The sequence below is a fragment of the Equus caballus genome, chromosome 6 (genome assembly GCF_041296265.1).
Source record: "Equus caballus isolate H_3958 breed thoroughbred chromosome 6, TB-T2T, whole genome shotgun sequence".
Classification (NCBI taxonomy): Eukaryota; Metazoa; Chordata; class Mammalia; order Perissodactyla; family Equidae; genus Equus; species Equus caballus.
The window spans coordinates 42,594,586-42,616,807 of NC_091689.1; the positions used below are offsets into that span (position 1 = coordinate 42,594,586).

At 36.2% G+C, this 22,222-nt stretch overlaps 1 protein-coding gene across 22 annotated transcripts in view; it reads right to left on the reverse strand.

Annotated features, from left to right (window-relative positions):
• The window catches only part of ERC1 (ELKS/RAB6-interacting/CAST family member 1), a 516,922-nt gene that overhangs the window by 463,153 nt on the left and 31,547 nt on the right, over positions 1–22,222 (reverse strand). For 21 of the 22 annotated variants that reach the window (XR_011439909.1, XR_011439905.1, XR_011439904.1 and 18 more), the window contains one exon: positions 16,088–16,912. The exons of the other annotated variant lie outside the window; for it this stretch is intronic. Coding sequence is in view for 14 of the 21 variants with exons in the window: in XM_070270826.1 (XP_070126927.1) it covers positions 16,088–16,756 (669 nt within the window). In the remaining 7 variants the exon portion in view is untranslated. The remainder of the gene's footprint in view (positions 1–16,087; positions 16,913–22,222) is intronic. 22 annotated transcript variants of the gene reach the window in all.

Here is a 22,222-nt window from a genome sequence, read left to right on the forward strand (position 1 = left end):
CAGGTCTGGAAATCATTAATCAAGCTTTATACTTAACCAAAACAAGTACTGACGTGTCATTTATACCTGTTGATATACAGCGACTACTGAAACTAATCAAACCATAGCTTTACCATCTGCTCAACGGAGCACCTATTCTCTCTTTTCTCTACCCTTTCTCTTAATTTAACTCTTCTCCAGAAGCCTATGGATCCTACAATACTCTCATTCTTGTATTTCCTCCTCTAATTAGAGGAATCTTAACGTAGTCTTTCACATTTAATAAGTGACTGAATACACGTTAATTTTTCAATAAATATCTCATACAAGTATCTACATTTGAGTCAGCTGCTGTTAGTTGAAAATACCACAGTGACAATGACAATTATTTGTTGGTTTTATAACCAGAGAGACCAAGATCTGTCACTTCCCAGATGTAAGACATGAACGGTTCTTCTCTTGATTTTTAGTTTCCTCACCTATAAATGAGGACAATATCACTTACCTACAGGATTGTTGTTAGGATTAGAAGTAATATATGAAAGAAGCTAGCATGGTATCTGTAAGTGCTCCATAAAAGCAGTTATTATTCACATGTTCACTGGGTCTCCATAGCGGTACTCAGAGATATGTTTGACAGCAGTGTCACCATAAGACATGATTTTCATTGACAAATCTATTACAGTCTCTTTGAAGGTACAACAGCAGACAGTATATAAAAACCAAAGAGAACACCACATGTAATGCTACATTTTTTATGTCAGTGGAGTAAATAACAGATAGTATGAGCAAAGAGCACTTGTTGGTGACATACACTTATGTAAAATCTCGGCTAAAAAAGAAAAGTAGCACAGCACAGAAATTAATAGTTTAAAATACACGGAATGAGTAAATATAAGCATTCTGTGTTGCCCATTCTCAAGAAATCCCCACTGCCTTGTAAAGGTTAAACGTTCCTCTTATAAAGGTACATAGTTTAAATTATTTGCAGAGTTTGGGTCCAACTAACCAGCCAGAAACTCCTGACCACAGAAAGAAAATATAGCAGTAAAAAAATTACTTTCAGCAGTTTTACATTCCTTTTGGGAAAGCAATCTATAATTTATGGATGAGTCACTGTGGAAATAAAAATATTAAATAATGGATACAACTGTAACTGAAAATCCTGAGAGTTAATTACCCTACTCAAAGTTCCTAGTAACTCCTTCAGGAATACTGAGGCTACACTGGTAGTGATTAGTTATCCGAATGAAACTTATTTTTCACTGTGACCCAATTTCCAGAAAAACTGTATAGGTCCCAGGCTACTGTTTCCCTTCTCATAGCAGATTATAAAGTACACTTTCATACTTCAACAAACATCATACAAGGGCTGGCCCAGTGACGTATTGGTTAAGTTCACGTGCTCCACTTCTTTGCCCTGGGCTTCGCAGGCTCAGATCACGGGCACGGACATAGCACTGACTGTCAGGCCACACTGTGGCAGCATCCCACATAAAACAGAGGAAGATTGCCACAGATGTTAGTGACAATCTTCTTCAAGCAAAAAGAGGAGGATTGGCAATAGATGTTAGGTCAGGGCCAATCTTCCTCACCGAAAAAAAAAGTTATACAATAATATTTGTATTTATGAAATATTTGACTTTTTTCAAATTCAATTAACATTTATTGCACTACACACCTATTATGTCAGGTAGTCTTATTGATAATTTTATACATATTATCTCCTTTGATCTCATTTTACTATCACAACCACCATAAAGGAATTTTCTCCATTTGACAACTGATGAAACTCACAAGAAGGCTCTCTGCTCTTTATATGCAGGCCTACCTTGGAAAGAATATCAATAGTCAAGTATTTCTCATTCCCAGAAGCATCTAACTTGGTTATATGAATCAGTCTTGAATTAGGGCATTACAAGCAAGGTGAAGAGACTCTCAGAGAATTTCAATCAAGATAATCGACAAAAACAAAATCAGATAATTTCAGAAGAAAGAAAGAATCTCTGAAGACCACCTTGTCCAACCCTCTGGGTTTTACAGATGAGAAAACTAGGTCCATCGGGGCCAGCCCCGTGACCCAGTGGTTAAGTTTGCACGCTCTGCTTCAGTGGCCCAGGGTTTCGCCAGTTTGAATCCTGGGTGCGGACACGGCACTGCTCGTCAGGCCATGCTGAGGTGGCATCCCACATGCCACAACTAGAAGGCCCCACAATTATGTACTGGGGGGCTTTGGGAGAAAAACGAAAAATAAAATCTTTAAAAAAAAAAAAAGAAAACTAGGTCCAAAAGACTAAACAATGTTCCCATGGTCCCACACCTAGTTACTGATTAGTAGAGCCAGGATCAAAATGAGAATGCAAGTGTCCTTTTTTAAAATTCAATGTCCTATCCGCTACACCACTGACTCTCAAGCTCATCATCTGAACATCTCCTCTCCCTTTTTCTAACAAATATTTTGTAATATGCCCTTTACCATCCTGAAATGGAATTCATAGATAACAAGCCCACCCTCGTATGCAATCAAAAAATTAACATGCTCTAGGAATACTACTCAGCTGTAAAACAGAACAAAATCATTCCACTTGCAGTAACATGGATGGACCTTGAGGGAATTATGTTAAGTGAAATAAGCCAGCGAGAGAAGGACAATCTGTGTATGACTCCACTCATATGAGGAATTTAAAATTATGGACTAAGAACAGTTTAGTGGATACCAGGGGAAAGGTGGGGTGGGGGTTGGGCACAAAGGGTGAAGTGGTGCACCTACAACATGACTGACAAACATTAATGTACAAGTGAAATTTCACAAGATTGTAACCTATCATTAACTCAATAAAAAAAATTAACATGCTCTATAAAAGAAAAATAAAAGGAAAGAATTCTATAATAAAATCATATGCATGTTAATATGTAGATGCTGCAGTACAGCAAAAGACACATGCACTTGAAACAGAGGCTGATGGGTGGCTGCACTGGCCAATAAGGCAATGTTGCTGCCGAAGTGATTTTCTAAAATGACAAAAACTCTAAGTTCCAAACAAAACAAAGTAAAATCTTCCATCAACTTACACTGCTGGAAAATTCAGTGTACAATGAAGCCATTCAAAAAGTGCTAATGTACTTATACACATTTTAGGTAGTTAGGATTTAGGCTCAGAGGATTATAAACAGATTTTTCACCTACACAAATTTCTGGCAAGACATTTGAAAATCATATGACTGATTTTCATGGAATGAGGGAGGAACTGTTCAATACGCAGGCCTATCCCGAGCATTACAGGCTTCCAGCAGTCTAGACATCTCTAGCCTAATCTCTACCCTAAACCCCAGAAATGCCTTCTGCCTCTAAGTTATTCAAGCAGCCAATGTTTCCACAACCTTCTAACAATTGAGAATCAATACACTACATCTTGAAAATAAGTACATACCTTCAGAAATACCAAAAGAAATGCAGGAATTTATTCACTACCATTTAAGCAGAGTATCTTTTACCTGCTTCATCTCTGGAAAATGTTCTGTACCACGGATAACATTTTCATAGAGAAACAAGAAATATACTCCCTGAAATCACAAGATAGGAAAGACTGGAAACACTCATTAAAGTGTGCTTCTCTCCTAAAAATTTGGCACCTATTCTAAGTTCCTATGCCCATGAGGAAGAGCCATGTGGCAAGAATAAGTTACTAATTATTCAGGTTATCAAAACTAAGAACATTTTCTGAATATATTCTTCCAATTTCTCAGATTTTAAATCCTACACAATGGTTTTCACTTCACTCCCAAATATGTTTTTCTTTGAAACAGAATGAATGCTGTAGGAGTTTATAATGTAAACACAATGCAACTGGGTAAAAAAAAAAAATGAAAAATACCATGTTTCAACTAATATTTATCTGTGACCAGCTAATCAAAGTAGTTTTGCTTTCATTTTAATATGATTATCACAGACCAACAACAGGAATGATACTGGTGTACAAAGAAAAATATATATATATTTGTCCAAAACTCCCCACTCCAAAGAGATAAACATACCATTATTTATATTTTTTGACAATGAAAATACCTGAATTACAGACACATCTCTTCCTAGATTTCACAAAACATTGGAGAAAAATCCAATATAAACAATGAAGAACTTAACCTGAGAAAATATTTCCCCCAGTTATGCTTTGAAGATACTAAGAAAATGAAGGACAATGTTTCTTCATCATAAAATTTTACAGCATGAAGGAAAACTTAGAGATTAACTTTTCCAAATCCCTGCTTCACGGCCAAAAATGTACCGCATAATAAAACAGTGACCACCTATCCTCATACCGTATGCTAGCGGTATCAGAAAACAAAACTACATGATTTCTTTTTACCATACAGAGAATTTAAAAACCAAATCAAAATGAAACATACAAAATAACAGGCCTAAACATTCACAATATAACTTTAACAGAAGGCAGCATATATCATCGGCTCAACATTCAAAAATGCCCTCTTATTTTAAGTTTAATGGGATGGGCAAAGAAGATATTGTATTCCTCAAGCACAAACTACGTAATAAAGAGTTACATAAAATTTTCCATGAGAATGGCTTAATATGTGTTGCCTCCCAATATTCTTAGTCTTTAAAACTGAGCTCAGAGACTTTCAGGATTTTACAATGCTTTCTAATAGTTAAGCAAAGGTAACACAGATTCCCATTGCCAAGGAATTCTTGATGACTTGCTCTCTTCTTTTTCAGGGCAACAAATTATAATGTTCAAGCACTGCTCACAAGATAATTTTTAAAGTATGCAGTGATTCCTGTAGAATTTAGGTCTTCCTTCATTTAGAATTATGGATATAGTTGTATTCAATGGCTCCCAGAGAGTGAGAGAACAAAATTAAGTATTAGTGTGGACAAAATTATAACCAAAAATTGATCAGTACGTCCTTTTCCTTTTTGAATTTCTTCACAGTAAAAACTGAGTAACTGATGAGACAAAGAGGAATCCTTACCACAAAATACTCAATCAGGAGAATACTCACTGGTTAGCTATAATTACTGGCTCAGACAGCCCACCCAAGGAACTTCTCTAAGCTAAGGACAGAGAAATATATGCTATCAACAAACAAGTCAAGAAGAAAACACTGGACCTTTTGACCTTTTTCAACTTGTTGCTCTTTCTTTCACTGATGTTTCTATTAAGGGTTACTATATATTTCCAGAAGTCTATTATCTTCATATCCATTTTACCCTACAAGACAAGACATAGTTTGAAAGGAAAAATCCAGAAGAAAATATATGTATTCTTTACACTCATCCTCTAAATCGCTAAGTCACTTTAATTTTAATGTTAATTCAGGAGTCCAAAAACTCAAGAAAGCAAGTTACCGCCTTGCAAAATTTTCACATTGCTTTCAACTTTACAGTGTACCAGAAAAAATATAATGTACAAAGTAGGTGCTCAATATTTGCTAAGTCAAAAAGTAAATATTAAATATTAAACATTAAAACTAATATTTAATAATAGATGACACTTTCATGGCTTATCAGAAAAAGGGTGGCATCTTTAATCACAGTTAATATCTGAGAATGCACAACCAAAAGACATTAACGACAGATCTCAAAGCAGGATTATTCATTCAACGTGCATGGATAAACTCATCTCAAAACTTTAAAGATTTCAGCTTTCTAGAACAGTGAAGTCTTCTCCTATTATTTAATATTGTCTGTGCTGAACTTTGGGCAATTATGCTTTATCCAGTCTGGGAAACTTTATCCAGTAATGGAAAACCATTACTCACAATTACTGAAGAAATAGTGTAATTTCCTAAAGCATGGCAAAGAACCAAAAGCCTTGTTGATGTGAAAAATAGCAACATTGGGGCTGGCCCCATGGCCGAGTGATTACGTTCGCGCACTCTGCTTTGGAAGCCCAGGGTTTCACCAGTTCGGCTCCTGGGCGCAGACATGGCACCACTCATCAAGCCATGCTGAGGCGGCGTCCCACATGCCACAACTAGAAGGACCCACAATTAAAATATACAACTGTGTACTGGGGGGCTTTGGGGAGAAAAAGGAAAAGTAAAATCTTTTTAAAAAAAAACAGCAATATTTTGGGGCCTGCCTGGTGGCGTAGTGGTTAAGTTCGAACACTCTACTTCGGCAGTCCAAGGTTTGCAGGTTCAGGTCCCAAGCGAGGACCTACACACTGCTTATCAAGCCATGCTGTGGCAGGCATCCAACATATAAAATAGAGGAGAATGGGCACAGATGTTAGCTCAGGGACAATCTTCCTCAGCAAAAAGAGGAGGATTGGTGGCAGATATTTGCTCAGGGCTAATATTCCTCAAAAAAACACCCAACATTTTATTACAACACCGAACAGATAAGAGAAGAAGAACATTAGCTAAAGAATAATCTAAGGGTTGCCCCACGGCCAAGTGGTTAAGTTTGTGCACTCCACTTCGGCAGCCGGCAGTTTCGCCGGTTCGGATCCTGGGCCCAGACATAGCACCGCTCATCAGGCCATGCTGAGGCAGCGTCTCACATGCCACAACTAGAAGGACCCACAACTAAAAATACACAACTATGTACTAGGGGGCTTTGTGGAGAAAAAGGAAAAATAAAATCTTTAAAAACAAAAAAACAAAGAAGAATCTAGTCAAGACCCTCTTCCCAGAGCCAAAAGACCCCTGTAAGGCCTTTAGACTTGCCCTTTTCCCTGGAGCATTTCACCCCAGAAAGTCACATCATTCCGGTCTCTCTTTGCTCAACTAACATCTTCAAAGAGGCAAAGAGCACTTCTGCTACTTACTGAAATACAATGGTTGTCTCAATGAACACCACTTTAACTTAAAACACTAAACTGACAAGCTTTGATTATTCAGATGCAAGTATATGGCTAAATTTTTCTCAAATAGTAATGAAACAAACCTGTCACTTCAAAAGACAATAACCAACAATATTTCTTGCCAATGATAAAATCTGAGCTTTCAAGCAAAAATCAGAATTTCGGAGACGTTGTACCCCCCAATCAGTGAGCTTGACAGGCCACCAATACTTAAAAAGACTTTTCTGATGTGATAGGAAGTGATATAAATGAATGTGAATGTTTTTAATTTGTCTAATGAAGTGTGTCAACATTTGGAAGATCTGCATAACTCACTGAACTAATATTTTCCAAGTGATCAATACACAACGTTATGAATGCAGGAGAAGGCTTATGTATTATTCATGTATATCCTCTACACATAAATAAGATCTATTCAAAGTGCAAGACAGACCAGTGTATTTCCATGTAACAAACTATGGAAAGCTCACTGATAAGGTTTCAGATTCCACATTGCAACTATCTTTAAGAAACTACCACTTGCAGATGAAAATGTTCTAAAATTAGATTATGGTTATGGTTTCACAGCTCAGTAAATTTACTAAAACAAAAAATCATTGAATTGTATACTTAGAATTGATGAATTTTATGGTATATAAATCAGACATCAATAAAGTGTTTAAAAAAAACTACTACTTGCTCAATTTTGCTGGTTTCAAAAAACATCTAAAACTATCTAAAAAGGCTTTTAAATTACTCCTGCATTTTCCAACTACATATTCATGTGAAGCCTGATTTTCTTCATATACTTCAACCAAAACAACAAACTGCAACAGACCAGTGAAAGCAGAAACAGATAGGAGAATCAGCTATCTTCTATTAAGCCAGGCATTAAAGAGACTTGCAAAACTATTTTGCATTAAAAATGTTATTTAGGTTAACATTTAACGGGTTTGTTATTTTTAAATATATTAACAGGTATTTTTAAAATTTCTGTTTTAGTCTCTAGTATGGAAAATATTGATAGTTAAAGCCTACATAAACAAAAGCTGCTAGGGGCTCCTTAATAATTTTTACAACTGTACAGGCGTCCTGAGGCCAAAAAATTTGAGAATTGCTGATAAAGGGGACCATACAACTGCCTGAGGGCTCATCCAAGACTAGAACAAGTCATCCAAGGGTGATTTCAAGGTGAAATAGGCCCCTGCATATCTGATAAACAAATGGCAAGCAATCAGATATGCTGGAGTATACGAGGAAGCCATCTGGTGTAAAACTAATTTGGCCTGACCTTGTTTTTCCCAACAGCGCCCGATGTGGCCGTTGAACATGCATTGTATATCTGTTTTAAGCATTTGCTACACCCCAAAGACAAGAACAAATGCCCTTAAGATAAAGGTGCAACTTCCCCTACACTGGCACTTCCTTAAGGATAAGCATCTCTCCCTAGACTAGGAACTGATTGCTGTGCTCACCCATGACCACCCAGCTCGAGACAACAGATCTGCTACCTGCCGTGTCCATCACTCACTGTGCTGACAGGGCAATCTTGTGACTATTGTAAAAGGGACATTTCAATCATATGTGATACATGCTCTCTGACTGTATATAACCACTCTGTAGACCCCTACTTCTTTGGAGTGCTCCATTTCTTTGTGGCAGGACTCTCCTGGGCTATATGGTCCTCAAAGCTGGCTCATAATAAACTCCTCCCAATTTTGATTTATTAGATTGGTTATGGATTATTTGCATCGACATATCACACACTCTGAAAGTATATAAGCCACCAGCCACTGGTAAGGGAGAGTACAATGTGTACATCAAGGCTGAACTATTTTTCTCAAGGCTGAACTAGGAAAGCCTACAAGATTTCCACAGCTGAAATTAAGCTGGACAGGTATCATTTCAACCCAGTATTCTCTACCAACTGTCAAAATGTAACAAAACTTACCATGAACCTATTAGATAAGACTGCCAGAACAAAGAGAAAGGGAGGTAGTTTCAATAAGCATTATTGTTAATAAAATAGAAAAATAAAAGGAAGAGATCTATGTTAAAGATCAACTTTAAAACTCCAGAAAGAAAAGCAAACATTTTTAGAGACGCTTATGGCAGCACGTAAAATGAGAAAAATACAGTTCATAAAAGCATTTCTAATCTTGTCCATAAGGGAAGAACAGAATATTTTCATTAGAAAGTTAATCACTTCCTTGCTGAAAGCACATTTTCTGCAATATTTCTCTTTTTAACAAATTTACTCCAAATTCATCATGCTGCGGTGCATGATCTTCAGTGAACTTGCTGTTAGCTAAAATAAAACAAAGGACATCTACTAGCAGGTTTGTTTACCACAGGACTATAAACCATTAGTAACCTTTTTTAATGAACACAGCCGGCCCTCCGTATCCACGGATGAAAACTCGCCCGCGCGAGAGCTGGTTGCGTCGAGTACAGCACACCATTTCAGACAAGCGACTTGTGCTTCCGTGGATGTGGGCATTTGCGGGGGTTCCTGGAATCAATCCCCCGTGGGTACTGAGTGACTTTCAGGAATTGAGAGAATCACTCAAGTTATCCTGCCTTCAAAGAAAAATACCACAATAAAGATAGAAGATAAAAACACAAAAACAGCTGGGCAAGAAAATACATATAAAACACGTACCATGTAACGGCTTCCTTTTCCTCTCCACTCCTTACTGCCACAAGCCAAGACATGTAGCTTGTGATACTGAACCAGATCAGTAAATTTTCCAACATTAACAAGCATACATATAATAACATACGGGTGTATGTACCTAAGGTCACAGTCATTAATCTCTTATTTCCAAATGCTTATGAAAAACTTCTACTCAAATAATTAAAACTAAATTCACCATTTCTCACTCTAAATCTAGTTCCACTTCCTAATCTCTATCCATTTTCAACAATGGCAAAAACATTTCTCCAATCTCAATACCATGGTTCATCACAGTCGTCTCTCTTGCCATCAGTCTATATCCAAATATTTCTTTGAAAATATTTCATGGAGGTGCACCTTCTCCATTCCTATTACCCAAATTAAGTCAGGCCTTCTGCAACAAACTCGTTTGTTTTCCCTGCCTTCCCGCCTTCAACTCACTCTATTAACAGCAATAAAAGCTGCTCCTAAACAGTATTTTTTGTTACGTTATTCATTTCCTTGTTCAACAACTCCCTAGGGCAACTTCCTATTACCTTCTTGAAATTCTTCTTCAAGTCAATCAGATGAAGAAAGAAAAAATTACACACTTTTAAAGGATGAATTGAATTATCTCTCAATAAAGTTGTCACAAAGGGAGAGAGGGAGGAATGGAAGGAAGGCTAAAAGGGTGTGAGAGGATGTGGGGGGGGGGTGCGGGGGGACGACACTCTCTAAGTGGTTCTCCATGAAGTCCCACCTTATTTCATACCACTTCAGGCACTCTGAAGAGCTGAAAGACTCAGAGCACCCATCCAGTTGTCAGAAGCATTCTCGCTTCCCGGAAACCAATTCTAGTGATAGTCAATCATTACTTTGTGAAACCTTCTCTTCCATTAAATAGATACATCTTTGCTAGAAAATATATTCCTCCATGGAGCCAAAACCCAAAATCATAATATTTGTACTGATTTTTCCAGTGTTGGCCTTCCAAGAAAATACCAAAAAAAAAAGACAAAAAACTTCCTTCTAAGAAAAGAGAAAAAACTTCCTTCTACGTTGCTGCTCATCAAATACACAGAGTGTAACTAAAATGTCACAAGTCTCCTCTTTTTCAGTTCCCTCAACCACCAGCATGTTTCTAGGCCCTTCCAATACTCTTCTGGGCAACAGAGTACCCATAACATGATGTCAACTTTCAAGGGCAGCAGGATTTTAAAAAGTAAAATGGAACTATGACCTCTTTTGATCAACATTAATATGACTAAAAACGATGCCCATTTTCTGGTTTCATTTGCACAATAGAATAAAAGGTGGGTTTTCGAACTCATGTTTAAGCTGCTATCTGCAAAGTTACTGTAAATTGGCAAATCCCTAAAAACAATTCTATTTCATTAAGATGAAATCATGCACTAGATTGCACTGTGAAATCCAAGAAAAGTTGGGGGCGGGGGGGGGGGAACAACTGCAATCCTGCAGCAAATTCTATTTCCTCACAAATAAGCCATGTCAGAAATCTGTACAATTTTTATTAGATTCAGTGAATCATTTTTCATAATACTCCACTACATTCCAGACAATCAAATTTATCAAATCTACAAGAAGTTAACTTCCCATACTCACTTACAAGACAAGATCCAATCGATGGATAGCTTAAATTTCTATAAACCCACATGAACAAATTTCGCTTCTCAAAATGAATGTTAACTCCCCAAAAGGAATATATCTATTTTACATGTGATTTAATTTTCTCAGGGCATTCTCGTAGTGCCTTTAACACATCCCATTTCTGGAACACCAAAAATGAGCAAATCTATCCGGAAAATAGACTAGAATACTGATTTATCCACAATACACTGAATAATCATTCATAATTCATCTCTATGTTAAAACAAAATTATCAAAAAGAAAAGCTCAAGAAATAGTCCAAGACATAGATCCCAGATTTTAAGATCAGACTTTAAATGACAATGAAACAATTAGCAACCTCATGAAAAAGTTTATTTAAATTCAAATAATAATGGCTTTCACCAAGTGACAAATCAAGGTACAACCTAAAATTATAAAAATGTTAACAGTCACCAGTGTCCAGTGAGAAAAATGAAAAAACAAAGATTAACAAAGAGTAAGTTTATCTTTTCGTATTTCTAAACTTGAAATTCTCTTGATCCCTAAATAAATAAAATCAAAATCAAAAAAGAAAACAATATACAATACAAAATAAACTCAATTGCCACACTATAATATTAAACAGAATGTACTCTGCTGACACAAAATCCCAATGAAAGTGCTTAAAAATAATTATTTTTAAAATAAGCTTCTAACTAAACTCAACATATAGAAATTGTTACAAGACATAATAATCATAAAAAAGTATCACAATATCTTGGTAGATGTTAGTTAGAATATAATAAAAAATATACATCATCCAAAGCCTATTAGCTTTGTAATTCAATCAAGCTCACAGCTGGATTTTTATTCCTCATCAAGTAAAACATACACTAAAAGCCTTCCTCATTGTCAGTTTAAAAAAGAAAGAGTAAAAGTATTTCCTGTTAAAACATATATTGTTCCATCTCTCCAACCACCAATATTTGAAAGTTCAGTAACAAAAGGATTATGAGACATAAAAACAGCTGGGTATTTATTTTAGAAAGAATCTTTAAACAGAACTCCATAATAATGAACCATACACATCAGGGAATTCTAAGCACGTGTGTTTTACATTTGACAGGATTCTAGACTAAGATTTCTGTAGCCCAATCAGATCAAACCTTTAGAACGTATCTAAATCTCTGGTGTCAAACTGAAATGGTGAAATTTGTTTAATTACTGTAAAGCCTATTAAACCAATCTTCTTTGTAAACTGGAAAATGTCCGACCTCTGAGGGATATGGAGGGTATAATGAACACAGAGTTTAATTAGGACCCACTGCTGGCTCACTATAATCTATTAATTACCATTCTCAGTTCTCCATACCTCATTGCAGTGTTTCACTTTACTTTAAAATTGCACCCTTTGGTTTTTGGACCAAAGTTATACAATTTTAGGATTGTGTGGTAATTATAGTGAGTGCATGAAGAATATATTCCTGCCAGCATTGGTGTTTAAATAGGGCAAGGGGCGGAATCTAGATAAGGCAGTCATCCTCCTCCTTCAGCACATATGGTTTTTTTGGCATCATAGTCCTGTGGGACTGTTTCACTTCCACTGGACCCAAGTGCTCTGAGTCCCCACTATAGTCTTTTCAGAAGGTTCAAATATTTTGCCTTTGAATGTAGCTTGATAATTAGAAAGAATATTGCCATTGCTTTTTATCCACACAGCTTTTAACACAGAGGCATAATTAGCAGCCTCAATTATTTCAAAATACAGAAGAAGTATGCCAGTAGTTTTTTTCCCTGTTAAAATGGACATTTCCAAGTTACTTGATAATAAAAACCATCTTGGTGATAGGCATATTCTCAGCATCATCAGAAAGGTAAATTGGAGGCTAGCTAATTCAATGATAAATCCAGTAACTTCAATTCAACTTCAACCAAAATCCACTTTAAATTTTATATATATATACACACACACAAATTACATTTACAATTAAAGACACACACACATACTGTCAATCTATTCTTGAAAGGCAGAACCTTTAAACGGAAGTGTTTATTTATGTGTAATTTTATTAACTTATTAAAAAGAACTTACATCTCAGCCACTTTTCAGGTAAACAAAAGTAAACTGTGACTTTTATTAACAATACATTTGAGACTAGATAATATTAAAGTTCGATGATGCTTAACTGTCTAAATACATATAAAGAACTTCATAATTGAGCACTGATACACCATCAGTACATACTCCAAATTTATCAATCTCATTTTTACAAAATTAAAAGAACCTAATATCCTCCATAGGAACACAGATACAGTTTCTAAAACCTATGCTACACTGATACTTTACCATGAGACTAAAGAAAGGAAACTCATTTTTTCTCTCTTGATATTTGCAATTCACTACCAAACTACAGAAGCTTTTAGAATGTACTATTATTTTATATTTAGGGATGACTAACTTTTGGTGGTGTACTTCACTTTCTGACAACTCAAATGTTAACTAAAGAAAAACTATGACCCTACTCTGTTGTCATACATCATCTGAATATTTTATCTTGTGCATCAATGATTCTCGAGGAGACAACAAAATCACCTAGACAGCTTTTTTTAACTAAATATACGTAAGATTTTAAAAACCCTTTTCCTGTACACACATTCCTTCTACTGAGGGTCAATGTCTCAATGAATGATCACTATGTATAGAAGTCTGTCACAACTCTGAGGTGTAATATGGCCAAAAAAAAAAAAGGGATGAGAAGCACTGAGCCAATGGTCCCTTGTTTTTTTTTCCCCTTCTTTCACAATTGAGCTCAAAAGTGGCAACAGAACCATCACAAATTCCCTCTGGCAAATGAGCAACAGACTAGGTTAAGAATTAGACGTACTAAAATTCTAAAGATCCCAAAACTGGTTTATCATCAGAACCACCAGAGAAGCCTGTTTAAAATCCAGGTTACTGGACTCCATTTCCAGAGATATTTTGCTTAGCCGGTCTGAAGCTGGGAATCTATATTTTAAATAAATATAACTGGTGATACCAATGTATCTGAGCCAGCACTTAGGAATCCTGTCCCTACTTTTAAGATCTAACACTGGGGTCAATTTTAGTTCTTTCCTTTCTTTTCACATTTTTAAAGTCTTGAAGATTCAAATGCAAAGAACTTCCTAAGGAGTACTTTTTAAAGGACATTTCCTCTTTTTTAAGAAGGCTGGGTTTCTAAGAGCCTTAGAGATTTAAGAATACTAACAAAACATTCAGATTTTGTGTAGGGACAAATTAAATTTAATCACTGGTTAAAAAGTAAAAGGAAAGCAGTTTGAAGTTATACTATACCTGAGAAAGAATAAAATTATAAATTCTAATTATTTTTTAAATCTCTGACTCAAATGAATTCAAGGTATAGTTTTTAATTCATATTGTACTATCAAATAATAATCCGAAGATTTTTAACTCTGTGATATTAGTTAAATTAACTGGTACAGACACAATAGAATATAGGCATCAAAAATGATTCAGATATATATTGTAAGGCTTTAACATACAGTAGAAATGTTGCTGACTAAAAAAAGGTCACAACATAACACCTATAATATTCCATTCATGTAAAATTTGTATGTCTGTGTGCACAAAGATAGTTCATTAGGGAGAAACATCAAAATGTTAACAGTGGAATAGCAAAGTTATCACAGATAGATTTGGGCTAAACTTTGCTTTCTTATCTATGTTCTTCTGTATTATTTTTATGATCAGAAAAGAAGCTATTTTTATTACTGAAAAAGTCTGGGGTTTTAACATACAAAACAATGTAACTAGAGTTCTTCTTCAAATAACCAAAACAGTAGATCTGAATGTCTGAACTGAGTGTTAGTAATAGAATGGTAAAACAACCAATAGAAATCTTAAATTAGATTTACTTCATCGGAGACAGAGATCATTTCAAATTCCTTTACTTCTTAGCATCATTCAAGAACAGTGCAGAAATCCAAATAAGTTTATCACTTTCTTCATAATTTTTATTAACCTAACCCAAAAATAAAGTATAACACTAACAATGAGATAGCTACTATAAAATTCTCCTTTAAGACTATAGGAGAATTTTTTCAAGGAGGCAAATTCAAACTTGCAAATTTAAGAAAAGTTCTAAAAGTCTTTTAAACAAAAAGTATGGTTAAGATTTTAATTGCTGGAGCTTGAATATGATTTGTTCACATCTTTGGAGTCACATGTCACTGAATGTGACATGGCTATGGCCAAAACATCAACTATACATAACCTGGACGAGCGCAGAAAAACAGTAAATGAATGTTTCATGTATCCATAAGATAGGACTTAACTCTTGAACTGTAAAGCCCGTAATTATAATGCCTAATTATCTCAATTATTCTCCAGAAGCAACCAATCACAGCAAGTTGCCTTTCTTCCACCTTACATATGAAGAATTAGAGAAAAAAAAGCTACATAAGGATCCTGAAGTTAAACTATCATGAATGTCAACAGAAAGAACTCACTATTGGTACTTAATAAATATTTACATAATCCACATTAATATTTTTAACTAATTTCCATTCTGTGCTGTCAACATAGTGATTTGCCTTCTGATCTTTTTTTGTTTTTTTAAGACTGACTTGTTTGACATTACAGTAAATCTTAATGCTACATCTCACTCGTAAATTACACAGCCTGAATAATTTTGATAAAAGATCTTAGAGCATGCGGCAAAATTATATTCTCACAAGAACTGAAAAAAGATAACATATGCTGAAAGAAAAGACACGAAGGGAAAGAGAAGCCAGGGAAAAGAAACAAGCAAGAATGGTGAGCAAGCAGACATGGCAACAAGACAAAAATGAAGGCACAGAACCAAATCTAGAAAAGGCTGAGAAAGGGAGGACAGAAAATACTAAGATAAATAGGAAAAAGGAAGATAAATGAACCAAGAAGGGAAAAACCTAAGAAAGAAAAGAAAAAGAATGGCTCATTTCATTTGTATACATGACTTCCATCAATAAACGTAATCATACATACAAAACTAACCTGGTTTTCCTCCTGCACAACTCTATACTGTTCCTTCCAAATAGTGATTTTGGAAGCTTCATCTTTTCTCAGGGCTCGTTCTTTCTTCAGCTCTGGGCTCCAGAAGGTCTTGATACTATTCATTGAAGAACTTAATTTGCTCTCCTTTACTTCCACATCCTTCCGCAAGAGGTCGTTTTCCCTTAATACTTCCTTCAGCTGTGTCTGCAGATCCATGATTGTGTTATCTCTTGCCTGACGAAGAGAATGAGGAACGGTGGATGCCATACTCACAGGAGGGAGGTGATGCTCTCCAAATGCTATGGTGTCACTAGCAACCCCACTGCTAGCTATATTGGGGCTGCTGCCCATAGCAGTCATCCTAACACCATAAGGCAGACGTCCCCCAGAACGGCCAAGTGTCATGGTGCTTTTAGGTGTTTCTGAACCCACATTTTCATGGTCACTTAAGTACATAGGGCCAGATGTGGCATAGGCAGCATTTAAGGATTGGATATTCTCCATTGAAAGGGTTTTTCCACTGCCACCTCCAACACTGCTTCCAGAACTCCCTCCTGTACTATTGGTTCGACGATGACCCAAGCGAGGGGAACGTGGAAGCCTAGGTGAACGCCCAGGGCTCTGGTTGCTGGGTTCTACCTTCCCAACTGAGCGAGCACTTCCATACATGGTTGCAAGATGAGTTTAGGTGCCAGGAAAGGTGTAAAGCAGAAAACAAAATACGGAACTCCGTGAGGTTTCTCTATGGCTACAAGTCTGCTTAAGGCTAATCAGAAATAACAGGTCCTCAGCTGTGCAGTCTTGAAGAAATATCTTACACCATATCTGTAATGAAAATATCACACATTAAATCCTCCAATAATAAACAATTTATTTCACAATAAACATCATTTTTAAAATATTTCACGTCTCAAAACTGAATACTGAAACGATACCACACAAATGGAAAAGAAAAAGAACTGAGATAGAAAGACAGGCAAGGAAAAGATAAAATTCAATGTTCGAATACATGATTTTCTAACTGGAAAACCCAGGATCACCAACTGACAAGTAATTAGAACTGATAATAGAACTCAACAAATTGGTCTGACAGAAGATCAATAGACAAACATCAATACTTTCCCGTATATCACTAATAACAATTAGAAAATGCAATTTTTAAAAAATCTCATTCACAATAGCAACAACTTTGATATAAATCCAACAACAACGTGCAAGCATTTTTGGAAAAAACTATAAAACTCTACTGAAAGAACATCTGAACAAAAGGAAAGTTATCCATGCTCATGGATGAGAAGAAAAACACTGTAACGGTGTCTGTTCTTCCCCAGCTACTCCAAATCCCAATGCAAACCTCTCTAAGATTCTTCACGTAACTCAACCAGCTGGCTCTAAAATTCCATTGGAAGACTAAAGGGACAACAATAACCAAAACAATCTGAAATAGAACAAAAAAGGAAGATGTCCCCTAAATAGCAAGATAAATTATGGGTCCATGATCCTACTTCCAATGCAAAAATCCAAAAAAGGTCCAAAAATAAGTTTTTCCTTTTTAACTCATTTAGCAGCAAAACCCGACCTGCTCTGATACGAGGTCACTTATTGTTTGTATGTATCTCACTTAGTGTGAATATTCCTACACTTCACTGAGAAAACAATGTATATGATTATAGGACACTGCATAATGTCCGATGGGTATTATGTGGAAAAAATCTGGACTCCAAAACCACATCTGACCCCCAGGATTTCTCATAAGGACTTGTAGTCTTTTAAAGCTACAGTAATTAAAACTCTATAGTACTGGCCCAGGAACAGACTCTAAATTATATATGTGAGTTTATTAGTATATGCTAAAAGTAACATGTCAAAACAATGAAGAAAGGAAAAATCATTTAATAAATGGGGTTTAAACAACTGGTGCTCTTCGAAAAAAACTAATTACATTCCTACTTCACACAGTACACAGAAATAAATTTTATGTACGTTAAAGATATAATTTTAAAACTATTAAAAGTACTAGAAGAAAACTTAGGAGAATATCCCTGGGAACTCAAGTGAAGATATGGCTTCTTAAACAGGAAACAGAAAGCAAAAATCATAAAGAAAAACAACTAATACATTTAACTATGTCAAAGTGACAAAATATACCAAAAAAATACTATAAGCTAAATTAAAAGAAAAACCAAAAACTAGGTGAAAAATATATCTATCATATGCATAAAAATCTGCATACAAAACATACAGAGAATTCCCACATGAGAAATGCCACACTGAAACAGCAGTGGCTGCAGGAGAGGGCACTCGTATTTCTAAGGAGAGATGGGGAGGAATGTTTGTGGAGGCTTTAGCTTCACATATAAAGCTTTCATACTCAGACTACAATAAACCTTGAATTTTTTAAAAGGAAAATATGTTCATATTCTACAAGTATAATTAAAACAAATTTTAAAAACATATCGGGGGCCGGCCCGGTGGCACAGTGGTTAAGTGCGCACCTTCCGCCTCAGCGGCCCAGGGTTCACCAGTTCAGATCCCAGATGCAGACATGGCACTGCTTGGCAAGCCATGTTGTGGTAGGCGTCCCACATACAAAGTAGAGGAAGATGGGCACGGCGGTTAGGTCAGGGCCAGTCTTCCTCAGCAAAAAGAGGAGGATTGGCAGCAGATGTTAGCTCAAGGCTAATCTTCCTCAAAACAAAACAAAACAAAACAAAAGACATATCATAGCTATCTGCTTTCCACACTTCTCTCAAAGATAAATCAATACTGATCTAAACTAGATCTCTGTGATTTCCTAACATCATTCTACCAAAGAAATGGCTTAGGTCAAGTAACAGGTTTTAGCATATTAGATAATATTCTCCAAAAATCCTCTGTTATGTAGAATTGATTCTTATAAGTGTTTATTCATTGAAAACACTATCCAAGTAAAATCACATGGTCAAAAATAAGATTTTAAAGGGTCTATATATTCTAGCCAAACTTAAGTTAAAGATCTTCAGAAATATGAATACACTGGCAGTCTCATCCTTACTCCAGTGACATTACACCCAGTAAAGACAGCCCTCGGGTAACAACAAGCAAAACAGGAGATACTCTGAACCCAAACCTTTAAGGTTCCACCTCAGAAATAGCAAGAATGCGCAAAGTTCAGGAATTGCAATATTCTGCCAGCAATGTTAGGAAATTCCTTTCCTAGCTCATGAAGTAAAAATTCCTTTTCATGATTAATCTGGGCTGTAACATAGATGAGAAGTAATAATCTACATATTACTGTTTGAGTGAATTCTTTTTCAAAATCAAAGAGGGATGCAACTTTTTTTCTTTTTTTAAGTAATCTGAATATTGAGTAAAATAAGAGAGCCATTCATTATCCAGAACCCCTTGAATGATAACAAAAGCTAATATTGAGTGTTTACCACATGCCAGGCATTGTGCTAACAATTTCATAAGATTTAATTTAACATTTATAAGCCCTCTATAACATAGGTACTGTGATTATCTCCATTTTACAGATAAAGAAAGTGAGGCCTATAGGTATTAAACAACTTATCTAAAGTCACACAGCTATTGAGTGGTAGGGTCCAGATTTTAATTAGGGCACCCAATTCCAGAGCCCTGGAGGCCCCTAGCTACAATGCTTAACCACCACCAGCTGCTGATGTTAACATCTCAATTGCCCACAGGATTTTAAAGGCTTCCAGAGTTTTAAGGCAGTGTGTCCTGCTAATCTGGACTCTAAACCTAAACTTTAGGGCACATTTTAGGTTTTCCCAAGTGTAAAGCTTAAATAACCACATTTATTTTTCTATTAATAACAAAGTTTTTTTAAAAAGATGGTGGGCAAAATAAGTAAAACAAAATAAGGAGTAATAATTCAGAGTCTCAGGAATCATGCCATCAGAACTTTAAACTGCCACATTCAAGAAAAAAATTCCCAACTGTGCTCTTGTACAGAACTCTATTTTCATGCAGTCGAGTAACCAAATCACACTGAACAGGCTAAGATCCACTAACAAAAATCCACATCAAGGTTTCAACATCAGCAGGTGCACTCTAACGTTCAAGTTACTTTCAGATCCAAAACAGAATTTGCATGTGGAGTCTTTGTTATTATCAGAATTATATGCACTTATACAACACAAGAAGGAAATTCACTAGCTCTGTCTGAAGCCCTCATGCTGGCTTTTTAATCTCTTGAGCTTTAGGGAAGAGAGTTTTTTTAAAAAATAAATTTCTTTTAAAAATATGCCACACAAACACAAAATAATTATTGCACTTGAAACAGCTGACAACTAATAATTTTAACCAAAAAAAAGTTATAAAGTATGATTTCATTTACATAAAATTCTAAAACTAATGTATTATTACAGAAAGCAAATCAGTCCATGCCCGGGGATGGAGTTGAGAGAGGCATGGATCATAAAGAGGTAGGAGGAAACTTTTGGGGTGATGAATATGTTCATTATCTTGACTGGGATAATGGTTTCACAGGCGTATACACATCAAAACTCACCAAATATTTAAAATATGTTCAGTTTACAGTACGTAGATCATACCATGAAAGTGCGAAAAAGTAATTTCACATTCCAAGCTCCCTTGCCTTTGATTAATCCAAAAGAAACACTTTCACTGATTATACACCTGGAATCCTGATTGCTGCTGGAGAAAATCATGCAGCTGTTCAGTTTGAGCCCATAATGTTGCCCCCGGGAGTCCCGAAAGTCCCTTAGTTAGCTTCCAAGACAATATTCTGTTAGCTCTCTAGTGTCTGTTGTGGTGGTTATTTCAAACATTCTCCCTCTGCCTATCAGGCAGAGCACATGAGAGTCCTGGGTCAGAGACAAAGAACTTTACTACTCACAGCACAGCAAGCAGTATGAGCATCATGCATGCACCGGCTCCCTTTTACTCCCAAGTCCCAGAAGGTGACACAGAGAGGACCAGATAGACACTACACATGAAAGTGGGCTTGCATCACAGCTTAAGAACATTAAGATTAGGGAATCCACCACTTTTATAGTAAGCAGTAAGTAAGCCTGCTCTCTCCCAACAGGAGACATTACCTCATCCCTCAAGGTGGCTCGCTGCAAACACAATCCTGAGAAATGGCCCAGGTTAAGCAGTCAGGGCCTTGCATCCTTAGCATACCCAGCAAGACATGCAGGAAAAAAGAGACCCATGGAGGACTCACTCTCCTGACAAGTATTTGTACTAGTTCTAAGGTATCTCCATAAATTCTTTGATACTCCTCCCTTCAAAAGGGGAAGCAAAATTCCTCTCTTTGAACGTGAACTAAGCGATTTGCTTCTGATCATGTATCACTTCCAAGACACTGGGGCTTCTGCCTTGGTCACTCTCTTGGATCACTTGCTTTTGGGGGAGCCAGCTGCCATGTTGTAAGGATATTAAAGCTAACCAACAGAGAGCCACATGGTGAGGAACTGAGGCCTCCTGCCAACAGCCATGTGAGATAGCTTGGAAAAGGATGCTCCAACGACAGTCAAGCCTTCAGGTGACTGCCGACTCAGCAGACATCTTCAGTGCAATCTCAGGAAATACCTTGAGCCAGAACCACCAAGCTATGCTCTTCATAAAAACTGTGGGATAATGTTTTTTTTTTTAATCCAATAAGTTTTGTGGTAACTTTTTATATAATAAGAGATAACTAATCCAGTATTGTTTCCTGAAACTTTTGTTTCAGTAGTGCATATGCATACACATGTGCCTACTGGATCACAATTTAAAATGTGTTCCTTTTTTAAGTTCTAACAATTCTCCAAGTGGGTCAGGAACTCCCAGGGGTCCCAAAGACCCTTTCAGGAGGTCCATGAAAGCAAACCTATTTTCATAATACTACAAGCATTTTCTGCCTTTTTCACTGTACTGTCTCACAACTGTACAGTAGTGTTTTCCAGAGGGTACACGATATGTCATATTATCCCACTCGCTAATGGAATGTGTGCTGTCTCTTATGTTTTAAAAATTTCTCAGTTTTACTTTCTAATACGGTAAACAGTAATAGATACAGTTTACATAAGCAAAAGCTAGTTAGGGTCCTCATTAACTAGAGTGTAAAGAGATGCTAGAAAGAAGTTTAAGAACCACTGCTCTAAAATTTAAATATAACATAAT